At 45.7% G+C, this 13,117-nt stretch overlaps 1 protein-coding gene across 1 annotated transcript in view; it reads right to left on the reverse strand.

Moving 5' to 3' along the window:
• Nucleotides 1-13,117, reverse strand: part of doc2a (double C2-like domains, alpha) — a 67,685-nt gene that overhangs the window by 11,493 nt on the left and 43,075 nt on the right. The window contains exon 7 of the mRNA XM_030736530.1: nt 10,846-10,905. Coding sequence (XP_030592390.1) covers nt 10,846-10,905 — 60 coding nt within the window. The remainder of the gene's footprint in view (nt 1-10,845; nt 10,906-13,117) is intronic.

Here is a 13,117-nt window from a genome sequence, read left to right on the forward strand (position 1 = left end):
GCGCTTCTGTTAGAAAGCTGCTCATGTAGTAACATCTTAGGCAGGAAAAACTGGAAACAACACAGCGAGTTCAAGAGGCATCGGCAAAATAACCACTTGCAACAGAAGTGGGCTGGACCTTTTCTCAGCTTCCAGGTCAGAGACTGAAGCAGCTACCAATGAGAGTGAAGAACACCACTGATTGGCATATGACCTGGTAATATTAGAGGTTCACCTGGGCAATGGGAACATGGACCGTGTACGAGCGAGCGGCCGTCAGCTGCACAGTGACGTACGACCGTCTGTAACTGGAAACCTGCGTTCTGTCTGAAGGCCACCAGGTGGCGACAGTGAATTTCTGAGATACCAACGTGAACGTACCAACATGTCATCACCTGACAGAGTAAATGAAACCAGTTTTTCTACATTGCTGAAGGTGCCAAAAAGATAAAGAAGATAAAGAAAGATAAAGAAACTCATGTTTGAGGCTATGGCGCTGCAGAGGGAATTAACACCATTTTTTTTTGCCTCTTCTTCAAAGCAGCCATGCACATAATAAATAATGAATATTAATAGCAGAGCAAACATTATTGCAACACATTGTGATTTGTAATAAATACTGATGGCTTTGGGGGCTGAGGGCTGTAATTAGACATATTTTGTGCTGCTATAATTAGTTTAATTGGACTTTTTGTCTAAGCCTCTAAAAGGAAAACTCTCAGCCTTTTAATTGCACTTCTAATCAATCAAATTACTTTATTTCCACAGAGAAAATGTGAAAAGGATCCAGAAGACAGAGCTCATCTAATCCCCCGAGAGACTCTGAGCTGCTGCGTGTCCAGGTTTGAATTATAAGATGAGCTGCTCTCAGACTGAAGGTGAGTCATTAGGTAAAGATCCTGTTTGTCTCTGCTGAGGCCAATTGGCTGAAAACAGTAACAATAAAACACCTCGGGAGCCTCCGTCTTTGTTAAAGCACCTGCAGGACCGCAGAGGCGAGGGCAGGCGGCTAATGAGCTCACACCCGTTTAAATAAAACTAACAACAGCGGCGAGCTCAGCTCTGCGGGTGTCATCCACGCTGCACCGGTCCAAACTAATCTTTAAGACTTCAACTGGACCTGAAGCCTCATTTCTTTCAGACCGAATGCAGGCAAGGCGACGACACGGCTCCAAATACGCGTTTCTTTACGCTCCTGAAGGCAGCCGCCGCCTCGACTTTAACAGAACAGGAAGTTCAGGGTCAGCAGAGATCAAGCTGGAAAATTAGCAATAAATTATCTGATCAATAGATGCATGCTACATCTGTATCTCTGTATCATTCTAATCTATTATATATAGTGATAGAAATCTATATAGATACATTAATATATTTTTGCCCTGATTGTCTCTTTGGTTGGGAATAAAAAAGTGAAACAGTGTAAAAGTCCAGCTGGGCCTTGTGCCACCATCATCACCCCTCAGGCTCCAAATGTGGACTTTGTGGACCATTTAAACAGGACAGTGACCTCTTAGTGTAGCAGTAACATGCAGGCAGTACCTGCCTAAAGGCCGTGATGGCGCAGTGGGATTAGAAGAGATTAAACTGAGATTGGGAGCTTTTGTCTGAGCAGGATGAGCTGCAGGTTCGCTTTAATGACTAGAAATTAAAGCTGAAATAAAACACAAATGAACTGATAACCATCACAGCAGGTCATGAAGCTGCCACACGCTGTCTGCAGTTTGTGCTGCATCTGCAAGCCGTTTGCAACCCGCCTCCAGCCCACTCTGAGCATCATATCTGTTCTCAGCACTCAGTACAGAAAAGAATCAGTGACGCCGGTTCTTCCTAAAATCACGATTTTAGTGCTGATGCATTTCAAACTTATTGACAACACTGTGCAAAAGTCTTGAGCCAACCCTCATTTCTTTATATTTTGCTTCCCAGGAGCCAGACTCTAATTATAAAGGTGGTCTTGACCATTTTTCAGAGGAATTTTTTTTTTGTTTGTTTGTTCAACTGCTTCACACCGAACCGTGAATCACTGAAGCATAACTCAAGGCAGGAGCCAGTGTTATAATGAGGACTAATTCACATACTGGCTCTTTGCTCAGTTTTCTCCTATGTGTCGACGGAGGAATCAGTGTTGTGTCGACACATAAGAGAAAACAGAGCAAAGAGCTGGTTTTAAATTGTGTCTTCAGGCTCTTTGTTACCAGCAGCCTGTCAGAAAAACACAGAATGTTTCTTCTTTAGTTAAATCTATGAACAAATAACACAGACAGACACAAAATATCCTTTTCTGCACCAACCAGGTGATTCCAAAGAGCTGTTCACTGAAAACATTTATATCTCAGCACGGTGTGCAGTCTGTGCTTCAGCTGAGGAAACTGACACGTGGAGGACAGAAGAAGAAGTGTGAGGCCTAAAAACAATCTGCAGCACATGAACAGGATCTGAAAGTCGTCTTTAACAGGAACAAATCCAGCAAAGCTCTGACAGGACCTGAGAGAAGCATCGGGACCATCAGCTGATCCATCACTGACGCCTCATCAGAAACGGTCTCAGTGGAACGGCGGCTGTCAGGAAGCCGTTCTTAAGGCAGGGAAACAGGGAGGAAAGGCTGAGGTCTGCCATATTACACAAGAACTGCACTGAAAATCATCAGCAGGTCTGATGGAGAGATGATCCAGATTTGGTCAGTATATACGGAGGTCAGGAGAGGTCTGAGTGTCTGCAGCATCTGTGAATCACGGTGGAGGCTCTGTCACGGTTTAGGCTGTACCATCAGATTTTGATCCACTATGCAAACACACTGCCTGTGCAGTAAAAGCATATCTGATACAAAAACACACAGCTGAACACCATCAGTCATGGATCAGCCTCCTGAGAGCTCAGACCTCAGTATTACTGAAGCAGAAACATCCAAAGAGCAGCTTTGAAGGTCCTTCAAGAAGCCTGGAGAACTCTTCCTGCAGACTGCTCAAAGAAATGAGACGAAGCTGCCTCAGAGTTCAGAGTTCAGGCTATGCTGAAGAATCAAGGAGGTCACACCAAATATGAACTTTAGAATCATATAAACTCTGTTTTGGTCTTACAGGCTGTATTTTCATTGCTCACTGCACCTATTTTCAATTTTCCAACAGAATATAACGAAATGTGTGGATCAAGACTTTTGCACAGTGCTGTAATTGCATGAATCTGGCTGAAGCATCGCTGAGTACTGTGAGAGTGAGTTTCCAACTCTCCAAAATGATGCTGTGTGCTTTCAGACAGTCCCTACACGCCTCAGAGGTGTCAGTCATCCCTGCAGACATGTCGAGGTACAGTTCAGTAACTGATGTGACAGACGTGCAGCAGAATACCCAGTCGTGCCCCGAGGGTCGGCGCGATGGCGTCGTGTCACGGAGAGACTTTCTAACCTGCAGCTCAGAGACTCTCGGAGGTCTTGAAGGAGTCATCCAGGAGAAAATGAGAAGTAGTTTCATCTCATGATGGTTTAATTCACTGGAAATGATCTCAGTCAGAGAGCGTATAATGAGGACTAATTCAGATAATGGGTTTCACTCCGCTCTGCCAACTTTATCTGCCCACATGGAGAGGAGTGATGAAGAGAGCATCGCCGCGAACAAAAACAAACCTCTGAAAATAGACCGACTCTCCGAATACACCCGACCTCCAGTGTGACCCACTGAGACGGCCACATAAACAAACCGCTCGCTGAGAGGTGGATGACGCCACATTTTAAAATCCAACTGCTCCATCCTTAAAGTCCGTCATCACCAAGGTGAGTGATGAGGCAGGTGTCTCACTTATATGACATCATGCTGCAGGGACGGGGGAGGAGTTTAACTTTGCTCCCAGACCTCGCACATGATGACGCGTCCCCGTCGACCCAGCACCCCCGTACTCTGGAGTCAATGAGGTGATGGAGGCTGTTATATAAATCTGAGTGATTCTGACCTTCATCAGAACAGCTCAGCAGACTCAGAGTCGTGGAGTCCTCCAACCACAGCAGGTTCAGGGTGACGGGACTCTTTCATGTGCAAATAAAAGTCTCACAAATTTAATATAAACTAATCTGATATTCACTAAAATCTCTCTGGGAAAATTAATTACATGCATATTTATTATCATGTCTTTGGTATCTTCGTGTTCTGGTTTTGAATGCAGTAAAAACAAATTCCTCCTCCTCAGGCACGACTTCTTCTGCAGAGCTCAAAATCCTCCAGTATCAAAGAACATGCTGTTCATCAATAAAACACACACACACACGCGCACGCACGCACACACACACACACTCCTAATCAGCCTCCAGCACTGATGACTTTACCTGCAGCTCTGAGACATTTTGACTTCACTCCGTCACGTTCAGCCTCTCCTGTGATGGAGAAACATCTGAAAAGATGCCGATGATAAAAGGCATGAAGGAGCATGGACTCTTCTTCGCTGCTGATCTCTGGATCAGCCAGTTTTTCTCTAAACTCCTTTGAAACCACTTTCACAGCCTCGGCGTGACCTCCAGTGTGAGAAACTTCAAGGACCTGAAATCCTCCCGGCAGGTTTAAAAGGGTGCTGGACTGAGCAGTGATGAGGTGTCACTCCTTCGGGAACTTTTACTCACTCACAGTTTCTTTCCTCAAAAATACATGAGGGCTGAGTGTGTCTAAAATCACTCCAAATAAAAAAAAACAACATGGCAGCAACCGAAAAGTTGGTGACCTCACGCTTCCACAGCAGAACACAACAGAAGGTCGAAGGCCCTGATTACCCCTCTGAAGTCCATCCACGGGACACCGAAACAGGTCCAATTCATGAAGGGTCCGTCCATGAGCCTCCAGACCTAAAGGATCTGCTGCCAGATGTCCTGTGGGAGACATCTGTAACATCTACAACATCTGGCAGGTGGTTTTAATGTTGTGGCTGACTGAGGCACAAAACTGTTTGTTCCATTTTAAACTCCTAAAACTTGTGAAAGTAGGAAAAACTGAACAGAGTTCAGTGTCAGGGGTTATGTTCACACATGCTGGCCTCAGTATTTGTTTGAAACTTTTAAAATGAGCCTCTGACCCTTTGACCCTGCAGAAAAACATGACCGATGATCTGACCGAGACAGTAACTCCACTGTGATGTTTCTGGGAGGATTTCTTTCAGTCTGACTCAAGTCAGTTCTGCCACCTTCAAGGGAAATTTAGTGAAGTCTGAAGAAGCTGAACTTTGTTTGTAAGTCCTGGACCGTGAGCGCAGCGGGGGGGGTCCTGTTCAAACTGTTAGTCTCCAAACTTCTCATGAACGAAGAACGACGAGCTCCCCGCCGACCATCTCGACCGCTTTGTGGGTTTTAACTCGTCATCTGTCGCCTTTTTTACTCCGGCTGTCACTTTCTGCTTGTTTGATGGTGTAGCTCTCATTTCTCTCCGGTCCAGATCCCTGCTCCCCGGCCTGCTGCTACTTTGACAGATTCACTTTCTTTATGATACATATCTCCAGCGGCGGCTGCGCGTCTCGTCTCAGTGCTCTGGTGCAGTCTCACACTTCAGTCCTCACTGTGCTGCGTCTCTTCTACTGTTTCCACTTCAGATTTTGCTCATTAGTTTGAGCTCTTATTGTTTCCTGGCTCTGAGTTTCTCTCATTATTTGAACCCACACACAGACTGTCGGTCCAAATAAATTATAACTGCAGATACAAAAACCCCTAACAAGACACTTCCTCAGCCTCGTTTATAAACCTGAAACAAGAATATTCCAAATAAATGGACTGAATCATGTAAAATCATTTTAAAGTAAATGTTACAAGTGGGGCAGCACAGTGGTTAGCACAGTAGGAAGGTGCTGGGTTTGAATCCACCATCTGGCCTTCCTGTGTGGAGTTTGTGTGTTCTCCCCGTGTCTGTGTGGGTTCTCTCCGGGTACCCGGATTCCTGCAGCAGTCCAAACACCTGCAGTTACTGGGGCTGGGTTAACTGGTGACTCTAAATTGCCCATAGGTGTGAATGGTTGTCTGTGTCACTGTGTTAGCCCTGCAACACATTGGCGACCTGTACAGGTGTAGCCCACATGGATGCATGGATGTCTCTCTCTCTCCTTGCTGTTGTGTTGAGTGGAGGTGCACCTGTGGGGTAAATCCACCTGGGCTTTGGGTCTCTCTCATTAATCACCTTCCCCAGTGTGAAGTGTTCAGCAGCATCTTGGTCCCTTTAAGCCACCTGGATGGGGTTGTATGACAGCTATAGGTAGGCTCTATCGCTAATTTTGTGGTTTTATGTGTTAAGTGGTTGCTTACCTACACTTGTGTTTATAGCATGGCTGGCTTTTAATTCTTAGACATCGTGGAGGGGACAGCGATCATTATCAGTGGCCGTGCTGCTGTGTCCGTTCGCCTTGGTGAGACAGAATGTTTGCCACTGATTATTGATCAGATTATATTAATGCACTTTTTTTAGGCCCCGTTTCCTGCAGTGGCTAATGCCTGATGCCTTCTGGCATTCCAGCCACATTTAGTATCGGCTAAATAACCTGCAGCGGTGGTGTTTCACAGAGATCTGCTGTCTTGCCTGTGGAGGATTGCTTTGCTTGTCTCTGCCTGCAGTATTTCACCACCAGTGGACCGCTGGGGGGGTTCACTGGAGCGCCTAACTGGAAAAGTACCTCGTTTGAGTGACTTCAGGTCTGTGGGCCCTAATGAGGTTCTTTTGGTGAAGAGTTAAGTGCCACAAACGAATGCCGTTGCTCCAACTTCAAAGACTCATTCTGGAGTTGGAGTTTTTGGGGGAAGGAGGTTGGCATTATTCCCCTGAGGTGGCAGCTTCACCGCAAATACCTTTGTATTTTAGTGTGTGTGCATGCATGTGTGTACGCGCCTATTAGGCATCCCGGGTTTTAATTAAGTAAATCTGAGTATTTTATGGTGTGGCTTGTTAAGCACTGCGAGGTCCAGTTTTGTGAATTCTAATAAACAGTTATGATTCTTTTAGGTTTGTTAGTGGCTGCAGAGGCAGCGGGTCCCCCTTTGCTCCTCTTTTGTTTTGTTGTACAGCACTCGGGGTGCAGTTGCTGTGTTGTTTTTACTTTTATTTTTTCCTTTATTTTAGTCCAGGTGCTGGTAAGTTGGTCCCAGCCTCTTGCTTTTATTTATTCAGCTGGTAGCAATTAGTGCTACAGTCAGGTCTCCTTATGTTTTTAAGTTTTAACTTTTAAATCGAACTTTGCTTAATCAAGTTTTTTTTTTTTTTTTTAACCATCGCTCATGTCCATGTGCATTTATTTGAACCTGTTTAGTCTTTTATTCAAATTGTGAACATACCTTCTAATTCTATATTTCCTGGAGGTGAACTCCCCCTAGGTGGCGTTGTTGCAACTGTTTAATATGAACCTTGACCGCATCGTCACACATGGATGGATAGTTACAGCTGGAGGAGACGGATGCAGAGCGACAAAGATTTCAGAGGCTCTTTCTATTCAATCAGACCAGAGGAGTCGCCCCCTGCTGAACATCGGAGAGAATGCAGATTTAAGCAGTGCTGGCTTCTCCTTTCAGACCCAGAAAGCCACGTCCATTATTCCACAGGACTGCTACACAAAACACCTTCCATTTTACAGAGAGTGGACACACACCTTGTTCATGGCTTAAAACCTCCACAGAGCTTTACGGTTTACCTTCCCATCTATCTGCTTTCACGTATGGGAAGTTGGCTCATTTTGGCAGCAGGTTATTCCAGATGTCACAGCAGTTCATGGAACAGTCACTAGCTTTAGTTCATTGATTTGTGTGTCTGCTCGTTTATGTACTGATTCACAGGCTGAATGTTGTCCACAATGAAAAGGTAAAAATGTCTGTTTTTAGAGGATTGAGGGGTCGGTGACGGTGGATCGAATCACCACCACAGACCTTAGTTTGAGTCAGTCATGTCACAGACTCTCACTCATCACTTTTATCAGATTAAATTCTTCATTAATTAAAAGTGTGTCACTGTGTTAAGGTTAGGCATTAAAACTACCAGGTTAGGTTTAGGGTTGGTGTGAGTTAACATGTCTATCTTCACCACAGTGGCCCAGTATAACGCCTGCATTACTGCAGAGCATCCTCAGTCCAGCGGTCAGCCTCACGCTCCACTGCCCATCACTCGTGAAGATCCCGAGATATCAGAACTCTCTCAGGACAAAACTCCCGAGGGAGCAGAGAACCATGGCCTGAACAGGAAACCACTTCCAAACAGGAAGTGACTCACTAATCGCTTGTTGCTTTGTCATCCACAGTTTACCGATAGTAGACTTTTCGGGCTTTTGGTTGCCTTGGTAACCAAAATCAACTCTAATCATGAATTTCCTGAGAAAAGTAAAAACCTGGAACATCTCCGGTTTCATCCTTTCCTTTGGAAAACACTGGATCACAGAGGCTCACCTGCTGTGTCATCATGTGACCCATCCCTGATTATTGTGGTCACATACTGATTCTCACCATTATGGAGATACCACGGGTTCAATCAGGGAAAAATCGGATTAATGGCTCCACGCTGTGCAATAACAGCTATCCTGCAGGTTCCTGAGAGGAACTAATGGAGGTCATTTTTAAGGATGTCAGACGGAGGTTGGAGGTGCGCTTTGGAAGTTTAGGACAGGTTGGAGACACAGACACTGATCACAGCGGCGCTGATCGATGGAGCCCGATCGATGGTTTGTTTTGTTCTCACGCTCGTGGAGCTTTTACTTTGGGAGGATTTTCAGGGGGAAGTCTTCTGAGGTTCATTTACATTCTGACACATTTGGTCCTGATACAATCAGAACGCTGGAAGCAGCTTCTGGGAATCCTTTTTTCTCGTTTGTGAGTCCTGAATTTGATTCTTTTTAAAGTACTTCCTCCAAAATGAGGTCTCCACAGTACACAGGAGAACGAGGGAGAACACGGAGTTTGTTGTTTGGCAAGCAATTTATTTTAGGGAGACTGAATGAGGTGAAGCTGAATCTAAATGAACTGCAGCAGAATGTGAGACGTGGTTAACCCTCTGGGGTCGAAAACCAATCAGCTGACAATCTGGTTTGTTACTGGAGGCCTTGGACTTCTTGTCAGAAGAGAACCACACATGCTCGTAGCTTCATGTGGTTACAATGTTACAAAGTCTCATTTATTCCATCCTTTTAATTCCTACAGAATCTCAGCTCTCCTGCTGAGCATTTCATGTTTACATTTTATATCTCAGATTTTATTGGCCCTTCACTTGAAGCTTCTATTTCATTTTAATATTCTGCTGAAAATAAGCTCATCAATTAAAACCTCTCATTAGCATCGACATCTGAAAACAGCAGCGGAGGGAAATCTTTAACCGTCTCCTCCTGAGAACCCTCCCAGAGCGCTCGATGATGCCGGAGAGGCCGCAGAGCCTCTCCTCTGCAGATATTTTGAATCCACTTCACATTAAATATCACTTAAAATCACTCATCTTCCTTCCTCATCATGCAGATTTGTGGGTTCTGATGAATAAAGATGGAGAGCTCTGACAGCTTCAGCACTCTGCAGCCTCGCCGACCTAAATAAACACACTGAGTCCAAACAAAGAGTGAGGGTTAATTAAAGCATTAATTCCTCTGACCTCTCCTGTGCTCAGCCTCACAGTGTGACTCAACATCGTGCTCATTCGCCATGACAACCATTAGGTCGAGAATTCCTCTTTCAGAGATCTGATGCGAACTCTAACTAGTAATGCTGTTCATACCAGGAACCAGGACCTGTAATCTGGGGTTAAACTGGGATCTGTGACTGGAGGAAAGTCGTTCCTGTGAAAACTGTCAGCTTTGCTTTGTGGGCCTGTGGAGTGAAGCCCCGTGACCTCACGACCTGTCTGAGGTGTACCTGCTTTTTGCCCTATGACACCTGGGATACGCGCCATAACAAAGACATCGTTTCTCGAGGCTTTACCCCAAAATACACCCGCTGTATTCTCCAGACTGCTGGAGCATTTCAGAATCAGAGCGTTTAGTCTTTTTATTTTGAAAATCAACAGGATAATCTCTCCTGCGTCTGACTTCCTGCTAGGACTGGGCGATACATCGAGTTTTTAAGAAATATCGATATATTTTCATACACAATATGAGCAGTATCGTTTATATGTCACATTACAATCATACTTGTGGATCCACCAGTTCACTTTTCTCTGGTCTCTGCACAGCTTCACGCTGCCCCCCCCCCTACACACACACACACACACACTCACACACACACACACACACACACACACACCCGGAAATCATACAGGAAGTGACAGCATGACAGTGTTCCTAACTTAGCAATTTTGTCGCTTGATTTAGTGGCTTTTCAGACCCCCCTCCCCCCCAGAACATGACACAGCCACGCCCACTGTGATTTCTTTCAGGTGTTTCAAGTGAAACAGGCCCTGCCCCCCTAAAGGGCCCCAAACTGATTCCTTTAACCACTCCTCACCTCTTGCTTTCTCTCTTTTATGGTTTTTATGGAGTGTAGGAGGGTAAAAATACCAGTTTAATCATTCAAATAAACTCCATGACAGATCTTGCTGCTTATTTATCACATGATCATACATCAGATTTGCGAGTGAGCAGATATGAGCAGCTCCTCTTCTTCCACATGTAACATCCTTTGAACAACTCATTTTTCTCTTTGATGGAAATGGCAGATAAATTTGGGTCGTATATAGTTTATGTCATCTGTGGAAACAGCAGCGAGTAGTTGCTTCATTCAGCATCAGTTCCAATCAGTTTTACAACTTCTTTTGCATGAATCCAGACAGAGATCTGTGGGAGCAGCTATGATCATCTGTTTGTCTGTGGATCAATCATCTCTCATGAGGAACCAACCCAATGACAGGCCTGCAGACCCGTACTTATAAAGAGACGGACAGAAACCTGAATCTTTACCTCTCTTAAGTAGCAGGAGATTCCTCGAAGGGCTTCACCCATGGCAGTTGGAGAGGGAAGCTGAGGGACAGATGAGAAATAGATCAGCGCGGGGAAACAGCGAGGATGACTTTTACTGTTCTGTGCAGAATCAGTGCTGCAAAAACAGATTAAAACAGATTAACATCGACCGTATATAACAGATGGCCGTTTGTATCAGGCTGTAAACAGGTTTATTTCTGCTGTAAAACTGGACTTTTTAACATTGGAGTCTATGAGGACTGACTCACTGCTGGAGCCTCTGGTGGACATTAAAGGAACTGCAGTTTCTGGTGCTTCATTTTTCAGTTTAAGATGTTAGCACGTGCTTTCTCTTTGTTAAACCTGTTTAAAGTTTGGATTCCAGCTTTAATGTGTATCATCTGAAGGTGAAGGTGGGCAACCAGGATACCAACTGGTTGCCCAGAGGTTGAGGGTCCAACACCCTGGACCTCTGACCACTTTCGATCACAGGGCGATTGCACAGATCTCCTGGTGTGGAGCAAACTGTCTCCACAACAGTCTTTCCGACCTGACTCAGACTGACTGCAATCACTCTCAGACCGGTGAAGGTTTGTAAATAAAGAGTCTAATTTAAACGCAGACAGATGCAGTCAGTCCGAGTCAGTCTCTGCCAATGACTGCAACTCTGCCATGGGTCGCTTTTCAACAGGAGACTCAACTGCTGGTTGTATTCCAGTTATATTCCTATAAAAAGGCAAGGTTGCTGAATTCCTGTCATTTTGCAGTTACATCACCGTCCTGCAGCATCACTGTTTGTGGAGGAGTTTCTGTTTCAGATCTATGAAGTTCTGGCCGGACTGTGAATGTAAGCAGTTAATGTGAATATTTCCTCTCCACAAATCACCACCTTATCATGGTGGAAGGGTTTGAGTGTCCCAGAAATCCCAGGGGCTATGTTATTTGGGGGCTTTTGGCCCCCTGGTAGGATCTCCCAAGGCAAACTGGTCCTGGGTGAGGGACCGAACGAAGAGTGATTCAGACAATCCTTATGAGAGGAAACTCAAGCGAACTATGGTGCCGTTTACACGAGACCGTTTTCATTTTGAAACGGTGTCGTTTTGATGCGTTTCGGCCTTGCGTTTACACGACAACGGTGTCGTTTTGATGCGTTTCGCCCTTCTGTTTACACGACAACAGAGTGAAAACGATGTGTTTCAGAAACGGGGTCCAGACTGGAGCGTTTCAGAAACGCACCGGCTTGCGTTTTCGTGTAAACACTTGAAACCGGGGTGATTTGAAAACGCTCGACTCGCACATGCGCACTATGGTTGCGACGGCCAGTTTTTCGCGCACGCGCAAACTGATAAACAGTACTCGCGGATTCACGAGTGCTTCTTATGCTTTTCCTGTGTTTTTACCGTTTTGTAATTCAGCGTTGTGTGCAGCAGCGATCCAACCTCATCATCGGTCCACACAAAACCTCTCACATTGGCCGTTTTGTAAGTAATGAACAATTTGCCGCACTACCTACTGTGTCACTCCACGCATGCGTGTCTTGCGTAAACAAACTTTGCAAAGAGAAAACCAACGCCAACTTGTGGCCTGGCATGGGAACTACATCGTTTTCATCGTTTCACATGTCCTCGTGTAAACGCGGATCGTTTCTGAAACGCCATCGTGTAAACGAAAGGCTGAAACGCATCAAAACGACACCGTTTCCAGTGAAAACGGCTTCGTGTAAACGGCACCTATTTACCCTGCCTGGGATAGGGTTACCGAGGCCCCACCATGGAGCCAAGCCTGGGGAAGGTGCTCAAGGGAAAGCACTTTGTGGCCGGGCCTTAGGCCATGGGACCCAGCTGGGCGCAACCCAAAGAGGTGATATGGACCCACACTCCTGTAGGCCCACCACCCACAGGAGGTGCCGTAAGGGTTGGGTTCAGTGGCTGTCCGATGGCTGTCAAGGGCGGAGGCTTTGGAAGACCAATCCCCGGCTATCAAGGCTGGCAATCGGGACGTGGAACATCACCTCTCTGGTGGGGGTGGAGCCTGAACTGGTGAGCTGGTGATGAGGCTGAGAGATACCAGCACAGCCTTCCTTGAGTCACTGTGTGGGATGCTCGAGGGAGCTTCATCTGGTGACTCCGTCATCAAATTGCCAGTTTGACCCCGTTCAGTTTCAGACTGACTCCATCTTAATACCATTTTATTGCCTTCTTGATGCACCAAAGTTGCTCTGAAGTTGACAGATGATTGCAAGCGGCTACAGACCTGGTGTCCATCTTCAAAG

The sequence above is a fragment of the Archocentrus centrarchus genome, chromosome 8, assembly GCF_007364275.1.
Source record: "Archocentrus centrarchus isolate MPI-CPG fArcCen1 chromosome 8, fArcCen1, whole genome shotgun sequence".
NCBI classification, from domain to species: Eukaryota; Metazoa; Chordata; class Actinopteri; order Cichliformes; family Cichlidae; genus Archocentrus; species Archocentrus centrarchus.